The 14772-nt window shown below is 37.9% G+C and overlaps 1 protein-coding gene across 1 annotated transcript in view; it reads left to right on the forward strand.

The window, feature by feature from the left end:
* The first annotated feature begins 242 nt into the window (after nucleotides 1-242).
* The window catches only part of LOC145254775 (protein-glutamine gamma-glutamyltransferase K-like), a 553491-nt gene continuing 538961 nt past the window's right edge, over nucleotides 243-14772 (forward strand). Inside the window, exon 1 of the mRNA XM_080113548.1 lies at nucleotides 243-759. Coding sequence (XP_079969674.1) covers nucleotides 695-759 — 65 coding nt within the window. The 5' untranslated portion in view covers nucleotides 243-694. The remainder of the gene's footprint in view (nucleotides 760-14772) is intronic.

Genomic DNA, 14772 nt, shown 5'->3' on the forward strand with positions numbered 1-14772 from the left:
TTTTAATAAGTTCTTTATTTTTTCAAAATAGATTCTTTAATATTTTTGTAGATCCTTTAAATATCATTTTAATAAATTATTTAAATATTTTTATAGATTCTTTAAATATTCGTTGTAGATATTCTTCATATATTTTTTGTGTAGATTCTTTAAATATTCTTTAGTTTATGAAGAACATTTGAAAGTAGATAAATTGTTTACTTTTAGTTCGAAGAATCATAGTTATTCATTTTCAGTTTTTTTTTTTTTTTTTTTTTTTTTTTTTTTTAAGAAATTTGAACAAAAAATCTTCGCGGTTCTTTGTTTTTGTTGATTCCAACTAACTTTGCTATTCTAATCAACAACTCCTGACGAGAAACGCAGGCACGTTTAAATAAACACGTAAACTGCTAAAGTGGTCACGTAGACACGTTTCTGACCTGGGGGGCGAAAATACCACGCCCTAACGTGTCCTTAACGCTTAAACATTAAGAAAGGAACCCCAAAACATAGACAACAACAACAACAACAACAACACCAACAAATACAAAGTTTAATAGAAACAAACTTTAAAATAAAAAAAGGTATACACCAAACAAGCATTCATATCTACTATAACAAACGTGCTATCTTTCGTCCACTCCCTCGTCGTATCCCCAAAGCAAACATATCTACTTGCACGGATCGGAGTATACCACGTGACCGACAATCGAAGATGCACCGCGGGGAAAAATATGCACTTACGCTGTCGTCAGAGGGCGCCACTTCACCAACTCCAAGGTAAAGACACTTGTTTATCTCATGAGTTTTGTAATGATTTTGTATAATTTTTCGGTTTGCTATCACGCAATTAAAACGCATCCAAAAGTTTGCGTAGAAATTTGCGATTCGACTATCAATTTTATAGAAATTTGTTTATAATGGCGGTAAATATCGCATTTAGATCTGCAGGATTGCCAGACTGAAGCCTAGGGCGATCATATCTAAGGAATCTGCCCAATTTTAAATAATCTGTGCCCTGCAGACACGTTTTCGTTGGAACCTGACTTTTATTTTAGTAATAAACTAAAAGATATAATGACTTAAAATTTGCATTAATATTAATACATCACCACTTACCAAGGCAAAAGCAACTCGAGAATAGGCATACTGGTTAATAAGGATGTTAGTAAGAGGACGAACAATATTGTGAGAGGATTGGAAACTTAAGACGAATAAGTAGAGTTTGATTACGTAAGAGGATAGCTTGATAAGTACCTGCTAACATTATACCCGAAGGCGACAATGTTGTAGTCGACAAGGAGGCAGTCTTGTAGTGGGGAGTTTCACAGATGGGAACGTATAACGCTATTCATGGAAGTTTTGTTAGGTTTAAAAATGATTTACCCAAAATCGACTTCGTAATCTAGAAGGTGATGCCCATTTTCTCTTTTCTGCAACCTCTTTTCCATAGAAGAGATGTTGCGAGCTTGTCTCTGCTCTCTCGTTATTTTTATGGCAAGTGCTCGACTGAGATCCAATCTATGGTCCCTCTTGCTAATCTTTCACACACGCACACAAAAACACTCGTATAGCCAAAACCGCTATCAAAATTTTTCCCCACTCTCTATCGGTACCTAAATTTAAACGTGGATTCCATGAACAGACCTTGTTTCCGAGAACTACCCGCCTGTGGAACTCTGTTTCGCTGGTTTTCTTTCCAGCTGACTACAATATTGTCGTCTTCAAGTCCAACGTAAACAAGTTCTCATTGAACCATCCTCTTAACTAATCTAATTATACCAAATTTCAACTACTAACGATTACTACGCTATTTTCCCAATGACTACCGTGCACACACTAACCCTTATCCTCGAGTTGCCTCCGGGCCTAGATATATTGTGACCCCTTTGTAAAAAAACAATCATGACTTTTTAAAGCCGAATTAGTTTAATGGGTATGATCGTGAATTGTTTATAGTAAAGAACCACCACTGAGGCCAAAAGCCATCCGAGCATAAGGTATTATGAGATGGCGAATTAAATGATGAACAAAGCTATGTGAGGATTTGAAATGACGAGAGAAATGGACAGCATTTGATTACTTAAAGAGAAAGATTTGACAAGTATTTGTTGACATTGAACTTGAAAACGATTATGCTGTAGTAAGTACGCAAGTAACCTCGTGGTATAAGCATTATATTTTTAATCTCATACCCTAGTTTTATTCACAAAAACACTCGACTAGCTACAACCACTATATATGATTTCCTCACTCTTTACCTGTGCCTAAATCTAAACGCAGATTTCATAAACAAAGCTTCTTTCCCAGAATTGCCCGCCTGTGGATCATTTTCAAATCCAATGTAAACAAATTCCTGTTAAGTCGTCTCCATAAATGATCAAATTCCACCTAATTTACACCATTAACGATTACTACACTACTACACCTTTTTTTACATGAGAGTCCCCATTTATCAAGGCCCGAAGGCCACTTGAGGATAAGGGTTATTGCGTGTACCGTAATCAATGGGTTAATATCGTAGTAATCGTTAGTAATGGAGATTTTATAAATTGGATTACTTAAGGGGGCGGTTTATCAGGAATTTGTTTATGTTGGACTTGAAGACATCCAAGTTGTAATCAGGTGGGAAACAGGCAAACGGAAGAGAGTTCTACAGGTGTGAACTTCTAAGGAAGAAGCTTTGTTCATGGAATCTACGTTTAGGTTTAGGTATAGATAAAGAGTGAGGAAAAATATTGACAGTGGTTTCAGCTAGACAGGTGTTTTTCGTGAAAGATTGGCGAGGGGGGACCAGAGATTTGAGCTCAGACGAGCACTTGCCATGGAAATAAATAAAGATAAAACAAAGAAGGCTCGCAACGTCTCTGATGTGGCAGCATCACTACCAATTACGTTCATTAACTCTCATCCTCGAGTGGCCTTCGAGCCTTGATAAGTGGTGACTTCCAAGTAAAATAAAATTGGTTGTGTTCGAACTTTTTTCCTTTATTGATATTGTTTTGTTCTTGTTATTGTTGTAAAGCGAATCAGTATTTTGTATATAGCTCACGAAGATTGTGCCTCAAGTGTGACTGGTCTGCATAAAGTTCTTCTCGTTGATCGCAGCTGTTCGCTAATCTGCAAGATGCAGTTTTTTTTTTAACCTCCGACAGCACACAGACTTAGAGGTTGCATGCGAAGTCGGAGAAGGTTTGGGACGGAAAACTCTAAGAAAAGGGCGCGAACGCAACATTGCTATGCTCACGCCATTGATTTGTGGTTCAACATTTTTGCTTTCCACACAGAGACGGCCAAAGGACGACAAATCCTGACGTCGACCAACTCTGGAATTTTCACAAGAGCTTACGTAACTTTCTAGCACGTAAGAGAGAAGCTACATTATTTGCAGCAGCCTTGGCCTTGCCCTCAATGTATCAGTTCCAATTCATGTTCCATGTGAACGTTAAGCCGATGAGTTTGAACGAAGTTCGCTATAAGTATCCCTGCCAGGAACCGGATTTCCAGGCAGCACAGCTCTGACAGTATCTCGTTACAATTGACCTTTCCATGATGAGGAAGGAAGAAAGAGTTGGAATTAGAGAGATGATGCTTCTAGTGGCTTCTCTACACAAACTCTTTTTGATTCTTCTTCCATTGAACCAATTTCCGAGCTATATCTTCAGCTGGTTTATATATGACGCCCGTTCCTAAAATAAGACATCTTAACAAAAACTAACAAGTTCAAAAGTCACGAAGACGGGAGTTGTAAAAAAAACCCCAAAAAACAAACAAAAAAAAACACAAAAAAAAACACAAAAAACAAAAAAACAAAACAAAAAACAAAAAAAAAACGAGCAACAGAATTTATCTTTCTACATAGTCACAACCATTCTCAATGCATTTTTGCCAGTCTCTTTTGATACCTCGGTCGTAAAAGTCTGGAGTGCGCTTTGTCACATATGTCTTTGTTGCCACTTTGAAATTGACGAACCCATCTCCTAACTATGCTGACATCAGCAGCATCGACTTTGTAACAGTTCAACAGGCACCAGTGAACGTTGATCAGTACAATTTTTTTCTACATGGGAGAATTCAATCTTTGCTTCTGACGCACATCAATGACAGGTGTTGTTTTCTTAGAGTCTTACACCGTCAGTATCTGCAAGAAAGAGATGAAACTTTCAGGTCATAAATAAGTTCAATAATCGTAACCATACAATTTGCAATCTCCTCTTATCCATTCGGGCGAAATAAAAGAATAAGAGGTATGACTTCTGGAACGTTCCTCATAAATATATAACACTATTTTAAAACACAGGCAGCACCCGATTAGTAACCATTTTGTTTTGAAAATATAGTTACTTACAGCGCTGACACAACAACCAATGCCAGATTGCATGGAGACAAGCGACATACCAGCCATTCACCAAAGCTCCCTCGAAGCAGAACTCGATTACAGCATCTGACGACGAACAGCCAGCCACCACGTTAAAGGTATTATAACCCGGACTTAGGGTTGTGCGCGTTTTGTGTGTTCAGAGCTTTAGAGCGGTAATTCCAGCGACCAGTGAGTGTCTAGTTACATTTTGAAGGCTCCATCACTAAACAAAGATAAAATTGTAGTCCCTGGGACTTAGAGTAAGCCCTCTGTGTTTAGGGGCTGGCGACGGCCTGATCATACTAATTTGCCCAGTGACGCAGGATTGAGTAATCCCTCCATACGTGGTTACACACACACACACACACACACACACACACACACACACACATTATATATATATATATATATATACAGACGGCAAAAAGAAATTCCGCACTTGTATTTTTCAAAAACTGCAAATTTAAGCTGAATTTAATGTAACAGTTTAAACAAACCTCATTTTATTGGCCTTTTATTCTTCTATAATTTTACCTGTTCATATTAGAGTTTTAATTGAAATATTCTAGTGTCCACGTCAATTTAAAAAAATAACTTCAAATTGAGGAGGCAAAAAGAAAGTCCGCACAATGGAAACTTGTTATTTAAATGTAAGTTTAGGACATTAATGCAAAACAAATACAACAGGAACACAATGAACTTGTTAATATTTAGTAACATAGCCCTTCTGCAATTTGACTGCCTGCAATTTTGGGAATTCCTTGAATTAGACTGCAGCAATACTCCGGCGAAAGGGTATCCCACTTTTCTTTAATTTTTGTCTAAAATTTTTCCAAATTTGGAATTTTATCATTGCGTAGCTGTTGCTTGATGTAATGCCATACGTTTTCGATAGGATTGAGATCTGGCGATTGTGCAGGCCAATCCAAACACAGAATATCATGCTCTTCCAGGAACCTCTTGACATTGCCAGCTGTGTGAATGGGAGCATTATCCTGCAGGAAGATGGGATTCTCATCCAAATTCCGACCAAAGTAGGGTAGAAAATGCTCAATCAACATATTCATGTACTTGGTCGAATTAATTCGACCTTGCAAGCGAACTATAGGCCCTAGACCATTGGTACTAATAATGCCCCACACCAAGCCTTTTACTCTAATAGCTTCTTCCCCAGAACGGTAGGACTTTGGAATTCTCTTCCGGTTTCCTGCTTTCCCAACTGTACTGACATGCAGAAGTTCAAGTGTAATGTGAACAGACATCTTACTGCTAAACTACCTACTTATACCCCTGGAACTTAGGTCTCTGAGGTCTCTGATAGTAGCCCCATTCATCATAGTGGCAGCATGCCTTATTTGGGGTGATAATGTAATAAAAAAAACCCAAAGTGTTGAGCTATCTCAGTTGTAACTTTCCGTTACTGTCATAATAAGAAAAACTGCATATAAAAGGAATTATATATATATATATATATATATATATATATATATATATATATATATATATATATATGTATATATATATGTATATATATATATATATGTGTGTGTGTGTAATTAAAATATAATAATAGTACTGATTATATATACAGGCACAGAGAGAGAGAGAGAGAGAGAGAGAGAGAGAGAGAGAGAGAGAGAGGGAGAGAGAGAGAAATAATAGACCACTCGTGACCTATTGGGTTACAACTACTTCCATTATTTGTTCCACTTTAATGTTATTTAAAAGTTCATAGACTATGATAAAGCTGTTAAGAAATTTATCTTGCGACACTAAACAAAATAATTACTTGTGTGAAGTGGTTGACACAATAAAAAGATGATGTCATCCATCAAATAAGAGAGAGGTATCAGGAAGAGCAATAGCGGGAGAGATAAAGAGATGTGGGAATAGTGATATATTTGGGAAGAAAGAGATGATGATGGAAATAAAAAGGATAAGGGGACGTAAGAGAGGGAGAGAGAGAGAGAGAGAGAGAGAGAGAGAGAGAGAGAGAGAGAGAGAGAGAGAGAGAGAGAGAATAGACCTTTTATCAAGACCAGTGCTTCTCAACCTCTTTCGTTTTCTCTTTATTTTGGTGGACCAATATATTATTATTTTATTTTTCATTAATATAAAGAAATCCAAGGGACTTTTAGCAAGTTTTATTTTGAAGAAAAATCGAACCCATAACAATGTTACATGGCTCATGGGGGTCCACGTGAACCCTGGTTGAGAACCATTGATCTAAACGAATGTGTGACCTCCCTGATGATCAAGTACATCTATACAGGGAGGAATGATAAAATTGACGCTCTAGAAAAGATGACATGATTCCATTTCCGTTTGATGAAAACTGGTTTTCTTTTTTGTATGTTTTTATTGCAGACCATCTACTAGTTGGCCTGTTGTGTACAAATCCTAAGCGGGATAGGAGCCTTTTATCATGTCTGAAAGTGACATAATGTTCAACGAGCGCGATCGGAGATGTACCGCCGTAAAACATGCTCTGTAGCGACCCAAGTTATGACAACAGGACCATTGTCAGCACCTTCAAAATGCATCGATGGCTTGCCACGAATAACAGGGACGTGTCCAGGGTGATGAAAACAAAGTTTCCAGTCTGACTACGACTCTTAGGATTCTAAAAATTTCGATTTCGTAGATTTTGGTAGAATTAAAAAAAAAAAGAAAGTCAACTTCTAATTTTAATGTTTTCTTGATATTCAGACTGTTTAGTGATGCTTGGGAGATAAAAAAAAAATCCGACTCCAACTCGTAGCACTCTTACGAATCCGACTCCACTTTTTTTTTCTAAAACCACCGACTTCCTCAGATTCCGATTCTGTAAGTCTGCTGACAAGGTCTTCACGTTTTAATGTCGATAAGAATTAAAAATATGTGATAATTTATTCGAACACCTTTTAAAAAAGTGGAAAGAATTTCCTATAACAAATGTTTTCACTTAAACAAAAACAAACAATTGATTTGAATACATTTTTTTTGGGGGGATCCTTTGAGATGAGGTTTCATAATTTGTGCATTCATTTCTTTTTTTGCAGACTGTTATCCTCATCTTCATTGTTGTTGTTTCACCATGTTTCGGCCAACTCATTCTCTGGCCTTCTTCAGGTGATTAACCGTGACGAGTTAGGAATGCTGAATCTTGTAACTTATTCCCAGTAATTACTGCCTTCCATAGTTGTTATCTTACCACAGAAGAAGGCCAGAGGATGAGTTAGCCGGAACCTGGCGAAATAACAACAACTATGATGATGAGGATAATAGCCCCCCCCCCAAAGGAATGAATGTACAAATTATGAGGCTTCATCTTAAAGAAATCAATAAAAATAAAAATAAAATAAAAATAAAAAAAACAATACCATTCGGAACCGACCCGACAATGAAAGATCAGATAAGAACATAAAATTGGATGTATGAAACCTTAAAATCACTTTCAGGGCCCGTGGGTAGAGGCGTTGAGTCTTTACGGTTCCAGGTGAGTATTGTCTGAAGATAGCAATTTTGATCCTACCTAAAGCAGACCAGAGGATTAATTGGCCAAAATATAGCGAGACAACAACAACTATGGAAGGCAGTAATTAGTGGGGATACAGTTACAAGATTCAGCATCTTTATCCCGTCGCGATTAATCACCTTAAGAAGGCCAGAGGATGAGTTAGCCGAAACGTGGTGAAACAACAATAACAATGAAGATGAGGATAACAGTCCGCAAAAAAGAAAGAAAGAATGCATTAGATTTGAATACTTTCTAGGGAGAGCTTCGTCACATGATTGAGAACAGAATTTATACTGAATCAATTTACCAAAGCCAACAGAATCAAGGCCCTTGTTGAGATAGCTTGTTTCCTATTGATTGGGGTATATATCTGATCCTGTGTAGTTCTAGGAGGGTTACTCTTCTTCCCTTGAGAAAGGGTTAGTTTATTATTTATTTATAATCATGTAAGGCGCACCCACCCGGTAATGCCGACAGGACTGCCTAGGTATATTCTGCAGGTAAGAGGGCGCTGACTCTTCAAATCCCATATTCTTTTTTTTTTTTTTTTAACTTACTTTCACATCAAACAAGGCATATTGCCACTTGGACGTAAGGGACTACTAATTGGTACCATGCCTAAGAAAGATTAAGATGTTGGTTTACGTTACATTTAAACTTCTGCATATCAGAACAGTTAGGGAATTCTCCAGTCTAGTTGTTCTATGGAGTAGAAAGCTTTCTGGCATTTATGAATCTCAACAGTGAAGGGGTGTGATTTTGCTGCTAAGAGAGTTTATCGGGAATATGTACGTCGAGGTGGCACAAGTGTAACGAGTTCATCAGAACACGTCCCATTAAAATACTTGTAAAACAGACACAGAGATGCAACATTGCGGCGATGGGACAGGGGTTGGGACCAAGTTGACAAAGTGTAACCTATTAGAGTGGAGACCTTTATGCCATTCTGCCGTGGGAGGGAGATAAACAGCCTTTACATCATCTTCAAACTGACTTTTTGGCAGGCAGTTTTAGTCATCATGCCACAAATAACGTTGGATTTCTTATATATCTTCTTTTGAACGTACGCAATTGTTTGTCTGTTTGCCTGCTTGTTTGTCTGTTTGTCGGTTTGTGCGTATGTTTAGCTTTCTTTAACCGTCACCTCCGTCATAAGATAAAATTGTCTTCTATAAACATTCTGAAATTATTGACTGTCCTAAATTTTGCTGCAATGAAAAACTCTTTATATACAAATATCTGACCTTTTTAATATCTTCAAAATGGTAGATTCATACGCCTTTAAAATCTCGAATATACCCAAAACCTTATGTGTGAATAGCACGTGAGATATGTTGAAACATTTTAATTTCTAACCGTTGGGTTGTTTTGCCTACTTTTTCTGAAAATATTTCTGTTCGTGTCCCTGTTTGTCTGTTTATCAGTTTGTCTGTGCGGTATTTCTTTTACATACACCTTCCCGTTTCGACCTACGAGATCATGGTGTCTTATATTTCGAAAAACTAAATTAAGCGATTTCCCCAAGTTTCCTTTATATATGCAAAAATCTAACTTTTAAAACATCTTACCTGTAAATACGAAATGTGGCTGAAACCTTTCGCGTGCGAATAACAGGTGGGATATGTTGGGATATTCTCGTTTCTAACCTTTATGTAGTGTTACCTATTCATTCTGAATACATGTTATTCTCTTTCTTTAGTATTATTTTCTTCGGATTTTCTACTTTTCTTACTCACAGGACCCACACGTTGTAAGCAATCCACGTCGCAAGGAACAGAGGACAAGTAATAACTCGACTCATTTCTGTTGTAACAACGACATTTCTTTCTTCGTTCTCCCATCACGAGTGACTTCTCGTTATGGCTGTGACATCACCCACGTGATCGTCGACTCTGACGTGTTATTTTCTCCTTTTTATACTTTTTTCCCCCTTATAGTGACGTCGTTTTGAATTTTGTATGCATTTGCATACGCGCGTCTTTGTTCAATCATATGTTGGGATATTCTCGTTTCTAACTTTTGTGTAGCGTTACCTATTTATTTTAAAGACATGTTATCCTCTTTCTTGGATTTGTTTCGGTGTTCTTTTCTCTGGAATTTGTCACTCTTCTTTGAAAGTGAGACTTTATCTGTTTTGTTTTTATGGACACGATTTCGATATTAGGATCGAAGAATGCAACTATACAAATACCACACATACGTATCCGCCACTTTCCGGCTCATTATCCCTTGGCGATTTAAACTAATGAATTTCATTCAAGGAATCTACAATCGGCTCATCACTAATCCTCTTTTAATTTGCTTAATGAAGCACGCTGTCCTTTCCATAATCGCTTGACAGAAACTCTATAACTACATTCAATTTAGACATCAAATACTTCTGACCAATTGTGTCAAGAATAAACCACAGGATGAAGCACCTAGACAAATTCCAATAGTGGATAACAATGCAACTGATGATTTTTTAATGATATATATATATATATATATATATATATATATATATATGAAATTTTAGTCATTCAATGAATAAAAAAAATTATGATGTGAAATGTTTGAATTTCAAATCAAAAGATTTTTATTATTCTATGTAAGACAAAGAATACATTTGAAATATTTTAACTTCTTATCCTGACTTTAGCAAATAAGGTGTAAACCATTATAACTATTTGCTAATATTTTCTCCTTTGAAGAGTTGGTAGACATCGAAATCCTATAGGACAAGGAGTTAAAAGATTTCAAATGTATTCTTTGTCTAACATAGAATAATAAAAATCTTTTGATTTTAAATTCAAACATTTCACGTCATAAATTTTTAAATTCATTGATTGACTTTAATTTGATTTATCTGCTCTATCTTGCATATGGAGCAGTTCTTATTTAGGTGGGATAGTACATATAGAATACTCTATGGCTGACTGGGATAGCTTCCGTACATTCATATCTGATTTACCTCTGCACTCCATGTTTAAAAAGGAAGTGTCCTCTATAGTATCAGATCTGACCGAATGGTTAATTGTGGGCATAGATCAATTCATACCATCTAAAAAATTCCAACAAAAACCTAACAGCCAGCCATGGTTGTCCCCAGAATATGCTGCTGCTATCGCGCACAGAAATCACTTTTTCCATAGCTACCAACGTAATAGATACACTGAGACTAAAGCTGCTTTCAGGACTGCCAGCAACCACTGTAAAAGAGTAATAAAAATGCAAGAGAGCTATATGTCCAGTCTGTTAAATCCAAGGTAGCTGATCAGCGGCTTGGTTCCCACCAGTTTTGGCAAATAACAAATAGTATCCTGAACAGAAGTGTGCGTTCTATCCCAACCATTATCAATGTACCAGAGGTCATCTCGTCGGCATCAGACAAGGTCAGACTATTTGCAAAGAATTTTGCAGCTAATTCTACCCTATGCGATGAAGGCCATCAACTACCCATATTTCCTCCTATAACACAGAACACAGTAGGTAACATACAAATATTCGTGCATGAGGTCGCCAAGCTAATCAAGAACCTTGATTCCAGTAAAGCAACTGGCCCTGACGGCATCCCAATTATAGTGTTAAAAAAGCTTCAACCAGAACTTGCTCCCATACTTACGAAACTGTTTAAGCGCTGCCTTAAGGAGAAGTGCTTTCCGACTCCCTGGAAAACCTCATTAGTTTGCCCTGTATTTAAGAATTCAGGTGAAAAGTCATCTCCCTCTCAGTACAGACCAATAAGTCTCCTGTGTGTCATGAGTAAGTTGCTGGAATCCATATTAAATAGAGAAATAGTCAACCACCTCAGCAGAAACAATCTTCTTAGTGACACACAATATGGTTTCCGCTCTGCAAGATCTACTGCAGATGTGCTAACGGTTATATCTCACAGGATTAGTGAATCTCTTGACAAAGGCTTCCTTTCTAGGGCAATTGCTCGTGACATATCAAAAGCCTTCGACAAGGTATGGTATAAGGGTCTACTTCACAAGATTTCCAGCTACGGTATAACTGGAAATGTTTTCTCAATCATTAAATCATTTCTCTCCGATAGGCTCATAAGAGTAGTGGTCGATGGACAAAAATCAGAGGCCTGCAGTATTAATGCTGGATCCTTCAGGGGTCAATTCTGGGCCCAACTCTCTTCCTGATCTACATTAATGACCTCCCTAAACATATACTTAAATTATTCGTTGACATCTATGCTGATGACACGACCATCTACGGCAACACATCAAAGGCTGTAAATGACAAAGTTCTCTCTGATTCTCTCTCCTCTGATCTCGAGCGCGTGGTTCAGAAGGGGAAGACGTGGCTGGTTACCTTCAATGCATCTAAAACCAAACTCCTATCCTTACATCATCAACGCTCTGATCCCCATCTGGAATCAATTGGGATGGATGTCTCTCGTCTGGGAGAGGCCCCGTGTTCTGACAAGCTTCTGGGTTTGACCTTTACTCCTGATCTGAAATGGAACACGTACATCAAGTCTGTTGCCAAGGTCGCTGGAAAGATGGTGGGATCCTTCTACCGCTCCAGAAGATATCTCACTACTGATGCAATTCTCTATCTATATAAAACCCAAGTAGTCCAATGATGGACTACTGCTGCCATATCTGCTAAAAACAGCCTATCCTGCCTTGACAGAGTACAAAATAGACTTCGTGGCTTAGTGGGAGATGCCCTTTTCTCTACCCTGCAACCTCTCTCCCACAGAAGAGACGTTGCGAGTCTATCCTTGTTTTATCGTTATTTCCATGGCAGGTACTCGTCTGAACTCCAATCTCTGGTCCCCCCTCGCCAATCTTTCACGAAAAACACCCGTCTAGCCGAATCCACTGTGAAAAATTTCCCCCACTCTTTATCTGTGCCTAAATCAAAACGTAGATTCCATGAACAAAGCTTCTTTCTTAGAACTGCACGCCTGTGGAACTCTGTTCCGTCTGCCTGCTTCCTACCTAACAACAACTTGGATGTGTTCAAGTCCAACGTTAACAAATTCCTAATGAACCGTCCCCTTAAGTAAACACTTCATCAAATCTCCTCACTAACGTACTGTACTTGCAATAACCCTTATCCCTGAGTGGCTTCCCGGCCTTGATAAGTGGTGACCACTGTGTAAAAAAATAAAAAAATGAAACGTTACAAAAATGCTTACCTTTTTATCACGCATCGAATGTTAAGACTGACACGAACATGTCAGCTGCTAATTTAATGTTTGCTACGAAAGTAAGTTTAGCTTTTGATGAATAGATCCGTTCGAAAACGGAAAATAAGAGAATAAATAATTTAAATTAAACATATAGTTTAGCAAAAAAAAAACTCCAAAAAACAAAACAAAAACAAACAAACAAACAAACAAACAAACAACAACAACAACAACAACAACAACAACAACAGTTTTCACAATTTTCAAAATTCATATCGTCTAACTCGGGTAAAATTTAAACCGTGAAGACTTAATTCACTCTGTAAGCACAAAAATACACTTGGTGTTTATTCATTACAAATATCCACAAATCTCATTGTCCACAGTATTAGACAAGGCTAGTCTTCAGGAGAGATGGGAAAAATATACGTTATTTGTTAATCCGTAATCATAAAAGTCTGGTTTTATAAGTAAATACTTGTCGGGATTAGCAATAAAGAAACCGTATCTGCAGGTTCAGTCAACCGTGACTATAAAGTCTCATTTTCGCAAATGAATTCTTGTACAGATGTAATCCGCCATTTTTCAAGATGGCTGACAGAAATTCGTTTGCACATATCTTTTTCTTCTGAGTTGGACGTTGATCAAGAAAGAAAGAAAAAAAAATGAAAAAAAATGGACATTTTTTCTAGAAAGATGCTAAAAAAATTACAGTTTCTATGTTGCGGTGCAAGATAAAGGAATTTATTGTCGAGTCATCCAAAGACACACCAAAATGTGGATGTTAAAATTTTTGTTCTTAACATTATTAAATGATCTGAATTAATTTGTATTTATTCGGACTATAATTCTCATCTTATTTTCCTATTTACTTCCTTCCCCACGAGGGCAGAGTGTTAAACACTAAGTCGGTTTTTAATGTGGTTAAAATCCAGCTCTCCAAAAAGGAGCACTCTAGATAGGAACAAAAATAAAAATTGTCTCAGTCATGAAGGATTTCTCCTCCACTAACTGAGGACAGAAAAGGTGAAGTGTAGCATCAGAACAGATGGTATTTATTTGCTCCCCCACCGAACAAATTAGGCACAAGGCCGATTTTTAATGTGAGGAGTGAAGGGGAAATGGGGACCAACTCCCCGGGGAGTAGGGGAGCTGGATAGTGACAATTGGTATGAAGGGTTGCCCCTACATTGACCAAGGCCTTATCTGTGGGGTCGCCCCCACATATGGTCTATGCTTGCAGTATGTATTTATTTGCTTCCCCACTGAGCAAATTAGGCACAAGGCCGTTTTTTAATGTGGAGAGAGAGGGAAGGGGGAGGAAAAAGGGGACCAGCTCCCGATGGGTGGGAAATGGGAGCTGGATAGTAACTGTTGGTATGAAGGGTTGCCCCTACATTGACCAAGGTCTGATATGTGGGGTTACCCCCACATATGATCTTTGCTTGCAGTATCTGTCGGAACAGATGGTATTTATTTGCTCCCCCACCGAGCAAACTAGGCACAAGGCCAATTTTTAATGTGAGGAGTGAAGGGAGGGGGAAGGGAAAAAGGGGACCAGCTCCCGAGAGGTGGGAAATGGGAGCTGGTTAAAGGTCAGGTATGTGGGGTTGCCCCCACATCTGGTCTTTGCTTGCAGTATCTGTCGGAACAAATGGTATTTATTTGTCCCCCCACTGAGCAAATTAGGCACAAGGTCGTTTTTAATGTGAGGTAAAAACCAGCTCCCCTAAAAGTAGGCAAAAAGGGGGCACTCTGGTTACCAAAAATAATAATTGTCCCAGTACAGAAATATTCCTG

The sequence above is a fragment of the Euprymna scolopes genome, chromosome 30 (assembly GCF_053919585.1).
Source record: "Euprymna scolopes isolate OS-2025 chromosome 30, ASM5391958v1, whole genome shotgun sequence".
Lineage (NCBI taxonomy): Eukaryota > Metazoa > Mollusca > Cephalopoda > Sepiida > Sepiolidae > Euprymna > Euprymna scolopes.